The sequence below is a fragment of the Pseudophryne corroboree genome, chromosome 2, assembly GCF_028390025.1.
Source record: "Pseudophryne corroboree isolate aPseCor3 chromosome 2, aPseCor3.hap2, whole genome shotgun sequence".
Lineage (NCBI taxonomy): Eukaryota > Metazoa > Chordata > Amphibia > Anura > Myobatrachidae > Pseudophryne > Pseudophryne corroboree.
Genome location: NC_086445.1, coordinates 680703021 through 680715865, shown reverse-complemented (window position 1 = coordinate 680715865; position 12845 = coordinate 680703021). Strand labels below are relative to the sequence as shown.

Below are 12845 nucleotides of genomic sequence, written 5' to 3'. Positions count from 1 at the left end.
GTGGATGAACTCTGGATTTGTATTAACTATTAGGATAAAATGTAGCGCTATTTGAATTCATTATCTTGGTACTATGGGAAATGTACATTACTTATGAAGTGAAAATCGTTTATCCGGTTAATTTCTTTGACTCTAATTACTAGTGATCATGTGTTCATCCCCCTATAAACTTGTGGCTGGGCTTGTGGGATTGAAGCTCCCGTGAACAAGCCCAGTGGTGAAACGTACGTCGGGACTGACGTCATCAAAGGACGTCGTGCGGCCACGCCCCCCTTCCTAGTGCGGGCGGCCGCTGCACCTCGGCGTGTGTGAGGTGTATACGGAGAGTGGAAGCAGGCTGGCCGGGAGCGGCAGAGGAGACTGACAACGCCGGCATCCAAGTTGGTTTGGAGCGGCGTTTGGTAATGTAATGCTCCTTATCTGTTAGTGCTCACCTTCGGCTACATTTGTCCTGTTTCCCCCTCCTTCCCCTCACATTTTCACGCCAATATTTGAGGACCACTAACCGGACGCATATATGTATATATATATATATACCTGACTGCAGGTTTGACACTTGAATTTATTAGTACATATTCTCAGTATCCGTGTCAGTTAAGAACATTTCCCTGCTGTTCCCTATAAATTATCAAAAAAATTATCATGGAGGTGCTTTGGTATATTTGTTACATTTGTTGCAATTTACTTTTCTGTAAAAAGGTCTGATCCACGACTGCTTTACACTATTGATTAGTAATTCAATGTGTCAGAACTGCTATGAATTTAATATATAGCTCTATCAGCAGAAATTGATTCTCTGAATTATTCTTATGAATTCCTTCCTTTTTTCTGATGACATACCATCTGTAATCTTGCAACAGTTATGAGTAAAATTAAGGATTCATATGTGCAGTTATCACCCCTTTTTCTCTATGAAAATTCAGTATCAATGATTATCATTTCAACCTGTCAGAACGGATATAGGCTCATTTTACAGTTCGTTTGATAGAAGATTCATGAATCTTTGAATGATTCTGAAGATTTATGTTTGATGACTTCTTTTGCAACATTGTTTCATTTTAGCCTTTTTATGTGAGAGATCAAGGTTACTATGTTACTAATGACCCATCATTTAATAATGTGTTTCAGGTGAATAGGATTCTGTTTATCTCCACAGACACTGTTACTCCGGTTTGATCATTTAACCGGAATTATTATGATATGTCGAATGCCTAAATGTTCAGGATATAATACACGCAATTGAACTAATGTGCTAGAACTCCAGCTTATTTGGCCTTCAGAATTATTAGCGTATTTATTGATGTCAGTGTGTACATTTGGTTTCCATATTTAGAGGTGATCAATTATATATGTGACTGGGATGTTGTTCTTCTCTATGTCTTCAAATGAATGAATCAATATAATTAATATTTAACATCCCAATACTTATTCTCATTGATCTGTACCTCTTCTTACCTTTTCTATCACTCTCTCATCTGGCTGACAGCAGTGCTGGCAAGGGCTTTGTCCTTTTCAGCGTACATTTTGCTGTCACAACAGAAAGCAGAAGTGTCTTCTTTCTTTCTTCTTTCTTATATTGAAAGTGGAACATGACCATGATATCCAGTGAATTATTCCACTCCTAGACTGGTTATGGCTCTCTTTTCCAACAATCTCTCATCTGGAAAAGCCTGGAGCCAATTTATTCAGTGACGTATAGCAGGCAGAGTACAGACAGCAGAAGTGGGTTCTTTCTTCCTTCATTTATCATCTTCACTGTTCAAGGTCGTACTATCCTGAAAGTAGCCCGATCTTCAATCTCGGAAGCTGATAGGATAGACCTGGCTAGTACTTTGAGGGGAGACCACTTAGGAATACCAGGCACTGTGGATATCACCAAGATGATCACCTATATTTTCACCTGACAACACTGGTGGAGCATACCTATGCTGCCCACTTTCACTATTTTAATCTATATTTCACCTTTCTATCTCTTATTTAGAAATTAAGATAGAGATTCTAATTATTTTGGACCATACAGGTCTATATTTTAAAGGAACTGAATAAATGTTATGTTTTAGATTATTCATCATTACATTATCTACCTTATACTGTTTTGATTGACTGTCATTTTCAAATAAGAGTGCTCCCAAAAAGGAATTATTTTGTCCTTCTCTTTCCCCATATATGTGGAACTTGGAAACCTTCACAAACCTGTTCAATGCCTTGAGGTTGAGAATGGGCCGGGATGACCCATTCGGTTTCGGGACTAGAAACAGCGGAGAATAGTATTCCCGGATCCTCTGCGCAAGAGGCACCTGTACTACGACTCCTGTATCCAGGAGGGTCTGTACCACCGAATGCAGAGCGTTTGCCTTTGTCTGGTCCAATGGGACGTCTGTCCAGCAAAATCAATGAGGGGGTCGGTTTTTGAAGGCTATGGCGTAACCTCGAGTGACGACTTCCCATACCCAGGCATCTGAAGTGGTCTTCAGCCATTCCTGGGTATACCCTAGAAGCTGGCCCCCCACCCTGGGATCCCCCAGGGGGAGGCCCGCCCCGCCAAGCGGTAGGCTTATCGGTCTTGGAAGCTGGCTGACGGGCCGCCCAGGCTCCTTTGGGCTTCGGCTTACCAGGTTTGGAAGTGCGGGCCTGCTTGTTGTACGCCTGCCCTTTTGCTTTACCTAAAGGACGAAAGGGGCGAAAGGAAGTACCTTTAGCCTTCGACACAGAAGGAGCGGTACTTGGCAGACAGGCAGTTTTGACAGTAGCCAAGTCAGCCACTATCTTATTTAAGTCCTCCCCAAACAGAATATCCGCCTTGAAAGGGAGTACCTCTAGGGTTTTTCTAGAGTCCAGATCCACAGACCAGGATCTCAGCCACAATATCCGGGGAGCCAGGACTGATGTAGTAGAGGCCTTGGCTGCTAAGATACCGGCATCAGAAGCCGCCTCTTTAATATAGCGAGAAGCTGTGACAATATATGACAAGCATTGTCTAGCATGGTCAGAAGAGATTTCAGCTTCTAACTCCAAGGACCATGCTTCAATAGCCTCTGCAGCCCATGTTGCTGCAATAGTGGGCCTTTGTGCAGCACCCGTGAGGGTGTAACCCGCTTTCAGACAACCCTCCACACGTTTATCCGTAGGCTCTTTTAGAGACATGACGGTAGTGACAGGTAGAGCTGAGGAAACCACCATCCTAGCCACATGTGAGTCTACTGGAGGAGGCATTTCCCAATTTTTAGACAGCTCTGCTAGCGCGAGGGGATAGCGAGCCAGCATCTTCTTTTGAGGCACAAACTTCTTACCCGGGTTTCCCCAGGGTTCCTGACGTATATCCACTAGGTGGTCAGAGTGAGGTAAAACTTGTTTAACCACCTTCTGACGCTTGTACCTATCTGGTTTCTTAAGAGGGACGGATGGCCCGGGATCATCTGTAATCTGCAAAATTAATTTAATAGCCTCCAAAAGATCCGGAACATCCACATGTGAACTACCCTCCCCATCAGCAGTATCTGAGTCCGAATCTGTGGGGTCAGTGTAAGTGCCATCTTCATCAGACGAGGTGTCAGTGACAGCAGTGGATTGTGAGGAGATAAGAGCTCGCTTAGAGTACCCCTTGGACTTAGGCGAGCGAGGGTCAGACTTTTTAGTAGTCAGGGACTGGTTCAACTTCTTCAATTGAGCAGATAAATCGTCCGCCCACAGCGGATTAGCTGCAGGGACCACATACAGTTGCACCGGCATAGGGGGTCCCATAGGGGGTGTTAGTTTATTAACTAGCGTATATAGAAGCGTGGAAAAGGCAGCCCACGGTGGGTCATTATGTACCTCCATTGCCACAGTCCCACTGGGTAGCAACTAGCAAGGAGCCTCCAGAACCAGAGCCCACAGCTGCTATAGTCTCCTCATAGGGATATGTGCTTTCAGCAACACCGGCAGTGTGTTCAGCCCCAGAACCGTTACCTTCAGAAGCAGACATGATATAACTGGCAGTATCAGGTAACACAGTACAATTGACAGCAGCCCAATACCTCTTACCCAAACCCCTGCGCAGTGTAGTCAGCACAAGCAGAGATAAAGGAGAGATATGGTGACTAAATCACAGAGAAAAATACGTATCAGAGTATATCTTGTGAATATCCTATATTATTATAAAACCTGACGCACCAAGCCCCCTCAGGTTATAGAATATAGGGATAGCAAGTTGAGTGAGAGACACGAATGGAAGCTACTCAGCAAGCTAATGCACACACATATAGGGGGTTATTCCGAGTTGTTCGCTCGTTGCCGATTTTCACAACGGAGCGATTAAGGCAAAAATGCGCATGCGCATGGGGGGTCATCCCAAGTTGTTCGCTCATTGGCGATTTTCGCTATATTGCGATTAGTCGCTTACTGCGCATGCGCAAGGTTCGCAGAGCGCATGCGCTTAGTTATTTTACACAAAAGTTAGGTATTTTACTCACGGCATAACGAGGTGTTTTCATCGTTCTGGTGATCGTACTGTGATTGACAGGAAGTGGGTGTTTCTGGGCGGAAACTTGCCGTTTTCTGGGCGTGTGCGAAAAAACGCTGGCGTTTCTGGGAAAAACGCGGGAGTGTCTGAAGAAACGGGGGAGTGTCTGGGCGAACGCTGGGTGTGTTTGTGACGTCAAACCAGGAACGAAACCGACTGAACTGATCGCAATGGCTGAGTAAGTCTCGAGCTACTCAGAAACTGCTAAGAAATTTCTATTCGCAATTCTGCTAATCTTTCGTTCGCAGTTCTGCTATGCTAAGATACACTCCCAGAGGGCGGCGGCTTAGCGTGTGCAATGCTGCTAGAAGCAGCTAGCAAGCGAACAACTCGGAATGAGGGCCATGGTTCGCAGTGCGCATGCGGTTAGTATTTTAACACAAAACTTAGTAGATTTACTCACGTCCGAACGAAGATTTTTAATCGTTGAAGTGATCGGAGTGTGATTGACAGGAAGTGGGTGTTTCTGGGCGGAAACTGGACGTTTTCTGGGAGTGTGCGGAAAAACGCAGGTGTGTCAGGAAAAAACGCGGGAGTGTCTGGAGAAACGGGGGAGAGGCTGGCCGAACGCTGGGCGTGTGTGTGACGTCAAACCAGGAACGAAACGGCCTGAGCTGATCGCAATCTGTGAGTAGGTCTGGAGCTACTCAGAAACTGATAAAAAAATTCTATTCGCAATTCTGCTAATCTTACGTTCGCAATTCTGCTAAGCTAAGATACACTCCCAGAGGGCGGCGGCTTAGCGTGTGCAATGCTGCTAAAAGCAGCTAGCGAGCGAACAACTCGGAATCACCCCCATAATCACAGTTGTACAATGCAGAGGTTATTACTAACAATAATACCGCACTGGATCAGCTTATATAGCTATGTAGTCAATAGATATAACACTGCACAGTAAGAACTGGATGTATATCACAGGGTAATTGTACTAGAAAACCCTGACTAAATGCACTCTTTCTTAACTAACACTGTCTAAGTGACAGGTAGAATACTTAAGTGTCATGTAAAGTCACAGCGCTGTCAACCAGACGGCTTTACACAGGAGGATTTGCCCAAGCATTCCCAGGAACAGTGTAGCTGAGAGAAATGGCACCCACACACTGACAGGGAGTGAGGGAGAGACAGATATGCAGCTCCAGGGCGGGAACATTTGCGGGAAATGGCGCCCTGGGGCTGGGGGAGGGGCTCCAGGTCTAACCCTTATCCTCCTGCTGGCAAAACCACCGGGTACTGTGGGCTACTAGTAAAATGGTTTTAAGAGAAAACCTGACCTGCACCCATGCCCTGGTGATCTAGTGGGATCACCTGTACTGCCACAGTGTCCACCGCCAGCGCGCGCCTCCCACTGACCACGCCTGATCGCGATAAAGTACGGGTCCCGCAAGCGGGACCCACTCACCACCTCCCGAAGCGCGGCCACGCGATCCCGGAGAGCCCCCGTCGTGTGTGCCTGACAATAGAAGAAAACCGGAGCCTCCTGCTGTAGTTACCCGGCAACCAGGGCTCGGGAGTGTACAGCGCCGCTGGGGAGAGATGGAGCTGCAGCAATGAATGTCACTAGGCATGTACACACTGCTGCAGCCCTTGAAGTCTTCACTTTTCTTCTTAAAAAGCTCTTCTTAGGGCTGTCCAGAGCAGCCCTTCTGTTATGTGCCTGCTATCTGCGGCACCAACTACAAAACTGAGCTCCTGTGCAGGGAGGCGGGGTTATAGAGGAGGCGGCGCTATGCATTCTGGGAACAGTCAAAGCTTTTCAGCCTATTGGTGCCTCGGATCAAGATCCTACTCTACACCCCTATGTCTTTCCTTGTGGAGCCCAGTGTACCCCGCAGCAGAAATTATCCACCCAAGGTGGATTTACCATAGGGACAATATGTGACTGTAATGGCACAGGAGGTCCCATAGGGGGCGTAAAGCGTGTCACAAGCATATTTAGCATAGATGAAAACGCCGCCCAAGGTGGCTCCTGATTGGTTACAGGAGCTGCGGACTGACTGAGAGATGTATGGCACATAGTACACAGACCCTCATACAAAATTTCCCCCTGATGCAAATCCTTGGCGCATGCACTGCATGATGCAGGAGCGTCCTCGGATTTCCCGCCCTTTTTGTTATACATTTTCAGAGATTTAACAGCAGAGCGTATTAGTACGATACAGCCAGACAGAGTACAATAACTGCTAATAAATCCCCTAGTATGTGACAGCATACACAGTACACAACACCAGCGAATAAATCCGGTATTATGTGACTGAGTACACAGTACAATACACTTAACAGTAAATACTGTGAAGCACTATATATGTGACCCAGATGCAACTAGTCCCCTAGGGTACAGAATACAGTGATAGATAAAGCTGGGATACACTGAAAGCGCGGTCTGAGACCGGATGTATATATCAGAATATTTGTACAATATTTTCTGGCACAGGTACACTTGTTCTGAACCAACGCTGCCTTTATAACGACATGCAGAATACTTAAGTGCTTGTAAAATCACAGCGCTGATGTACAGGCGGATTTACACGAGATACCTTGCTCTGCAGTCCCGGAGACCAGTCGCAGCTATGCTTAGAAGATGGCGCCCAGCGTCTCAGTCAGAGAGTGAGGGAGAGCGTGAGACAGCTCCAGGGCGAGAACACCAGCAGTAGATGGCGCCCTGGGCCGGGGGAGGGGCTACAGGTCAAGCGCCGTCTCCCCTATGCTGGTCCTCACCACCTGGTACTATGGAGTCTTATTAAAGCGGGCATTAGTACACCCGACCTGTACCCCTATGCCCTGGTAGATATAGTGGGGTCCCTGCTCGGTGACAGTGTCCATGCCAGCGTCGCAGTCCATCTCCCTAGACTGCGATCCGAATGCAATTTAATGGCGGGTCCCACCTGGGGGACCCTCTTACCTCCTCCCTTTGTAGCAGCCATGCAAATCAGGAGAGCGCTGCGACCGTGTGCCCAATGCCGGAGCATCCCCGCCGCAAGTACCCAGGAACTGAGTCAGCGAAACTCGAAACTGAGCTCGCAGTGCCTAGAGGCGGGGTTATAGAGGCCCCAATGTATCCAGTGCCTGGATCAAGATCCATCTCTACACCCCAATGTTTCCCTGTAGAAACCAATGTACCCCGCTGCAGAAATACAAACATTGCCAGGCCATAAACATGCCACAACCAGAATACAGACAATGAAATTGACCCGAAAAATTGCAGAGAAGGAGGTGAAAGAGGAAGAGGGAGCAGTGTGGGGAGGGGGCCCAGCCGTGAAACAGATGTCTTTCATGTGTTCATGATGTGGCAGCATGATTGATACCCAGAAACCCTCCTTTCTGGTCACAGAGAACCGGCTGCTCATGGAGCCCCCGTCATTGTGCATATGCGTAGCACATATGTGGTTTGCTACAAATCACTAGATGTGTTCTCGTTTGAACTTGCGTCTAACCCAGAATCTGCCTCTGGCACCTTATAACATTGGCACATATTATGTGCTTCTGTGTAGCCTCATACACACGTGCCTTGTGTAGATAAAGGAATAAATAAGTTATGCCCAGACCAACCAGCATATCACTGATGGGTATATTTACTAATTATTGGTTTTCAGGCCTGATAATTAAATCTTATTGCTGGAATTCGTGGCAATAAGATATTATTCATCACCCGAATGTGCAATTAAACACATGCATTTCAGGGCCCGTCCCTGCAATGTGTAAGCAAAAACAATCATTTCATTTCTCCTATGGGGTTCTGCACATGCACGGTCCGCTGACCACACAAGAGCGGCATCAATTGCCAGGGCCTCTCCTGGTGATTGCTGTGGAAAATAGACTATAGCCTACAGCGGCTAATACACATGTTAACATTGCGGCCAAGGTCCAGAATGCTTAGCATTCCGGAACTTGGTATATCTGACAGCTTTGCAGTCCCAATAGAAACCTATGGTGTCTGCGGCTGCTGATGGAAATATGGAGATATCTGCTGCAGTCCCTCCTAAATCCTAAATATTTGCAGTTATTTTTGGGGGATATGTCACAAATATTATTTGATAAACATGCATTTAAATGTGGAAAACTGGAAAGATCATGAAACGTAGACATATGGGAACTGTTTTTCTATTCCTTATTGAAGTTGGTCACTGAACAGAATTTACGTCCCACATACCTCATGCATTCTACTCTCTGAACAATCGGGAAATGCAGATAGAGAAAGACGGGCACTATTGAAATGAAAGTGCTAGTTTAGATCTAAAAATACAGTGGCAAGGTTTGTAGGATGACATTTATATAAAGCTTAAATTGACCCAAACTAGAAATCCAGTTGAGTGAAATATCATTATAGTAAACCTGTTCCAAAATATTTGTTAACTGAAATCCAGCAGAAATGTTTAGTCATAATTATTATTGGGGCCATATAATTATATTACCCCTTTACCTACAGCCTGGTATGTACCAGCAAGGGCAGGTTACTCCTAGGAAAGGAAGGGCACACTGGACTCTCTATAGGAAAGGCCTGCAGAATTTGTTTCCCCTTTTCTATTTTGTCCTTCCGAGGTACAGACCAGATAGGATAGAGAAACTTCTATTTTCCCACATGTTTTTCTGCCATGTTTTCTGCGACATGGGAAGTTAGCACTTATTACATCTAGATAGTTCTATTAAAAACACTGGAAAATCAGGACTCCGACTTGTGGTTTACATACAATAGCAAATTTTTGGCAATTTTTCCACTGGTTTAACTCTTTTGCATAAAGTTATTTGCAACTTGCTGGAAAATAGCTGGAAACCCATTATTTGTACAAAACTGAGACTATAATATTCTGTCCAAGGAGTGAATTAGCCACACACAACAAACTGCCATTGGGAGGGGTTTAGTATAAAATACCTACAATCAAACTCCCAAATGTCAAAATACCGACAACAATTGACCGACAGTCAAAATCCCGACAAGGTCAAAATCCCGATATTTAAAATACCGACAATGTCAAAATACCGACATTTAAATTGTCGACAGGTAAAAAATAGACACACGTTTTTCATTGTTTTTTGTGTGTGTATGTCAACATGGATACCGTGTAAGTGTACCGCGTCCCGTCGCATAGCTCGCAATGTTTCGGGCACACTATTATATTCCCCCTCCAGGTTCACTGGGATGCTAATGTATGAACAAGTCGGTTTCAATGAAAAAATCATGAAAAACTCATGTCGACTTTTTGACCTGTTGACATTTTAAATGTCGTTATTTTGACCTTGTCTGTATTTTAAATGTTGGTATTTTGACCATGTAGGGATTTTGACCTTGTCGGGATTTTGACCTTCGGTCAATGGTTGTCGGTATTTTGACCGTCAGTATTTTGAGTGTAGGTAAATTGACCGCATCCCATTGGGAGCACATGAAGCAGGTGTATGAGGGATGTCAGAGGATCCAACATGTTGTATGAACTGCAGGATCCAAGGAAGTCATTTTTTTCCCCTTGATATTTCACCAAAATGTTAATTTTCAGTTTTTTGAAAGCTAATATCCTGTAACAGCAATTGCCATATACTACTCTTCATCATTGCCTCCTTATTGCAGACTTTGTCACTGCAAGAGCTGCAAGAGGACTTTGATGGAACGGCTACCACTGACTCCAACAACAATAGTACCTTGAAGCGAACAAACAGTACGATCAGTTACATAGCATCCAATACCCTGACTGTGGGCTCGTCAATTCCAGTTATTATTCCAAATGGTGTATATACCCCAGAACAAACGGAAGACCCCATCATCGCAGCTCCTCCGATTGTTAATTTCCATACAGTCATCATTGATATGAGCGGTGTATGTTTCGTTGATCTGATGGGGATCAAAGCCTTAGGAAAGGTAATGCATTCCCTTTGAGGAAGTCAGACTTTTTTTGTGCCCAATGTTGTATGCTAGAATGTCATTACTTTACTTTACATTACATTAATCACATCCAGTATTATTTTTCTGGAAAGATAGGTTCAGGAACTACGAGTTGGGGGTGGAACTATTAAAAAAGTTATATCCCCTATTAAGAAAATATAGTTAGAGTCAATGCCCCGGTAAATTAATTCTTCTTTATCACAAAATTCAGGTTCCTAAATTAATGTACAAAGACATTTCTTACATTGACCTGTATAATATAATTTTTTAGCAAATAGCTCCATCGCCATAAGTCACTTTCAAAAATATATAACTGCAAAGAACATATAGATCAAATACTAGCTCAGTCACTCAATCCAGCAAACCCTTTTCTATCAGAAGAATATGTATCTGTTGAATTTAAAGTAAATGTATTCTCTGGATCAGTGCCGTAACTAGGCATTTTAGAGCTGTGTGCAAGAAACGGCGTTGGCGCCCCCCCACCCTATGCAAGACAGGGCCAAAAAATATATAGGGGCGTGGCCACAAAATAATACCAATTCATACTACGGTGCACAGTAGTCTCCATTATTCAAATTACGCTGCACAGTAGCGCCACTACACCAGGTAGAGCCCCTTTTACACATTACGGCAGACAGAATCCCCTTTTTACAATTACGTCAGACAGCGTCCCCTTTTTACACATTACGTCAGACAGCGTCCCCTTTTTACACATTACGGCAGACAGCGTCCCCCTTTTTACACATTACGGCAGACAGCGTCCCCTTTTTACACATTACGGCAGACAGCGTCCCCTTTTTACACATTACGGGCAGACAGCGTCCTCCTTTTTACACATTACGGCAGCCAGTCCCCCTTTTTACATATTACGGCAGACAGCATCCCCTTATTACACATTACGGCAGACAGCATCCCCTTTCTACACATTACGGCAGACAGCGTCCCCCTTTTTACACATTACGGCAGACAGCGTCCCCCTTTTTACACATTGTGGCAGACAGAATAGAGAGATAGAGATAGAGAGAGACAGACAGATAGATACTTACCATCTCTCCCCGCTGGATGTCAGGCTCCTCGTGCTGGCAGATCCCGGGCAGCCGCAGGGGAGAAGGAGGAGGAGGGAGGGGGACTGGAGTCGCAGCAGCGCTATGTAATTGGTAGAGGCGCCGCTGCAGCAGTCTCCTCTCCTTCCGCATATGCTGGATGGGTTAAAGTGTACCTTTCACCCGGATTCACTGGAGGCAGCCATTTTGCTGACTGAACCAATATTCATTGAAATGCAGCCTATAAGCTGCCTCGCCCACAAAATTAATGCTGTATGTAGACAGTAGATACATGCGGCAGGATGTAATGCCGCCCGAGTCCAGCGGCCACGCGGGATGGCGGCCGAACTCAGATGTTTTTTAAAGGGGCAATCACTTACAAGGCAAAACTATGCTTTGGAAGCGACTGCCCCTTTAAAAAAAAACGTTCGAGTTCGGCCGCCATCCCACACGGCTGCCGGACTCGGGTGGCATTACGTCCCTCCACAGGTATCATTAATGCACATGGTCAAAGCGGGAAGCAGTTACCTAACCGACGGCCGGGATACCAACGGTCACTATAACAACGCCGGTATCTTGTAAGGACGCTATCCCGGCGTCTACATAACGACACCAAATGGGATGCTGGCGTCATAATACCGACAGCCGGCATCCCAAACGTCCTGACAGTGGAACTCGCTGGCGTCCTGCTGTGGTGGGGTTGGGGGGGTGAGGTTAAGTTTAGGCTGAAAATGGGGGGATAGGGTTAGGGGAAGCACAGGGAAGGTTAGGATTAGGGACCGGTGAGGAAGGGTTAAGCACATAGAAGGGGAGGTTAGTCATCAAGCGGGAAGGGTTAAGTTTAGGCAGCGGGGAAGGGAGGTTTAGGGTTAGGCACCAAGCAGGAAGGGTTAGGCACCACCAGGGAGGGTTAGAGTAGGGAAAGGGTGAGGGTTAGGGGGCTTACTGGGGGACTGTCGGGATTATGATGGACGGGATGCCAGTGTCGGTATGATGGCCATCTGCATCCCGTCCATCGGCAAATCATACTGATCCCATCAAAGCAGCCCTAGGTCATTTCATATACATCATTTGTGTGGCTACCTCCTTATCCATTTAATATTGTCTCTTCTCCCCAGTTGGGTGCCAGTTTCCAGAGGATCGGTGTAAACTTCTATTTAGCAGATGTACAAGGTAATGAAAATGTCTTTAAGATGAGCACTATGTTGATGGATCGGTGAATGTGTATATATTGACATATAAAACACAATCCAAGTGTACGTAGATCATTGGTTCTTATCCTTTTTTCACTGGCTCATTAACATCAAGAATCAAAAAGTGAACATTATTACTGTGGCAGTATCAACAAAGATTGTGATAATGAGCAGGTGACTCAGTGTGGGGCTTGAGGTATCCATCCACATAGAACAAAAAGGGCGTGTGACCACCCCTA

The 12845-nt window shown here is 45.6% G+C and overlaps 1 protein-coding gene across 1 annotated transcript in view; it reads left to right on the top strand.

The window, feature by feature from the left end:
• The window catches only part of SLC26A9 (solute carrier family 26 member 9), a 194533-nt gene that overhangs the window by 92411 nt on the left and 89277 nt on the right, over nucleotides 1-12845 (top strand). The window contains exons 16-17 of the mRNA XM_063955157.1: nucleotides 10059-10346; nucleotides 12532-12586. Coding sequence (XP_063811227.1) covers nucleotides 10059-10346; nucleotides 12532-12586 — 343 coding nt within the window. The remainder of the gene's footprint in view (nucleotides 1-10058; nucleotides 10347-12531; nucleotides 12587-12845) is intronic.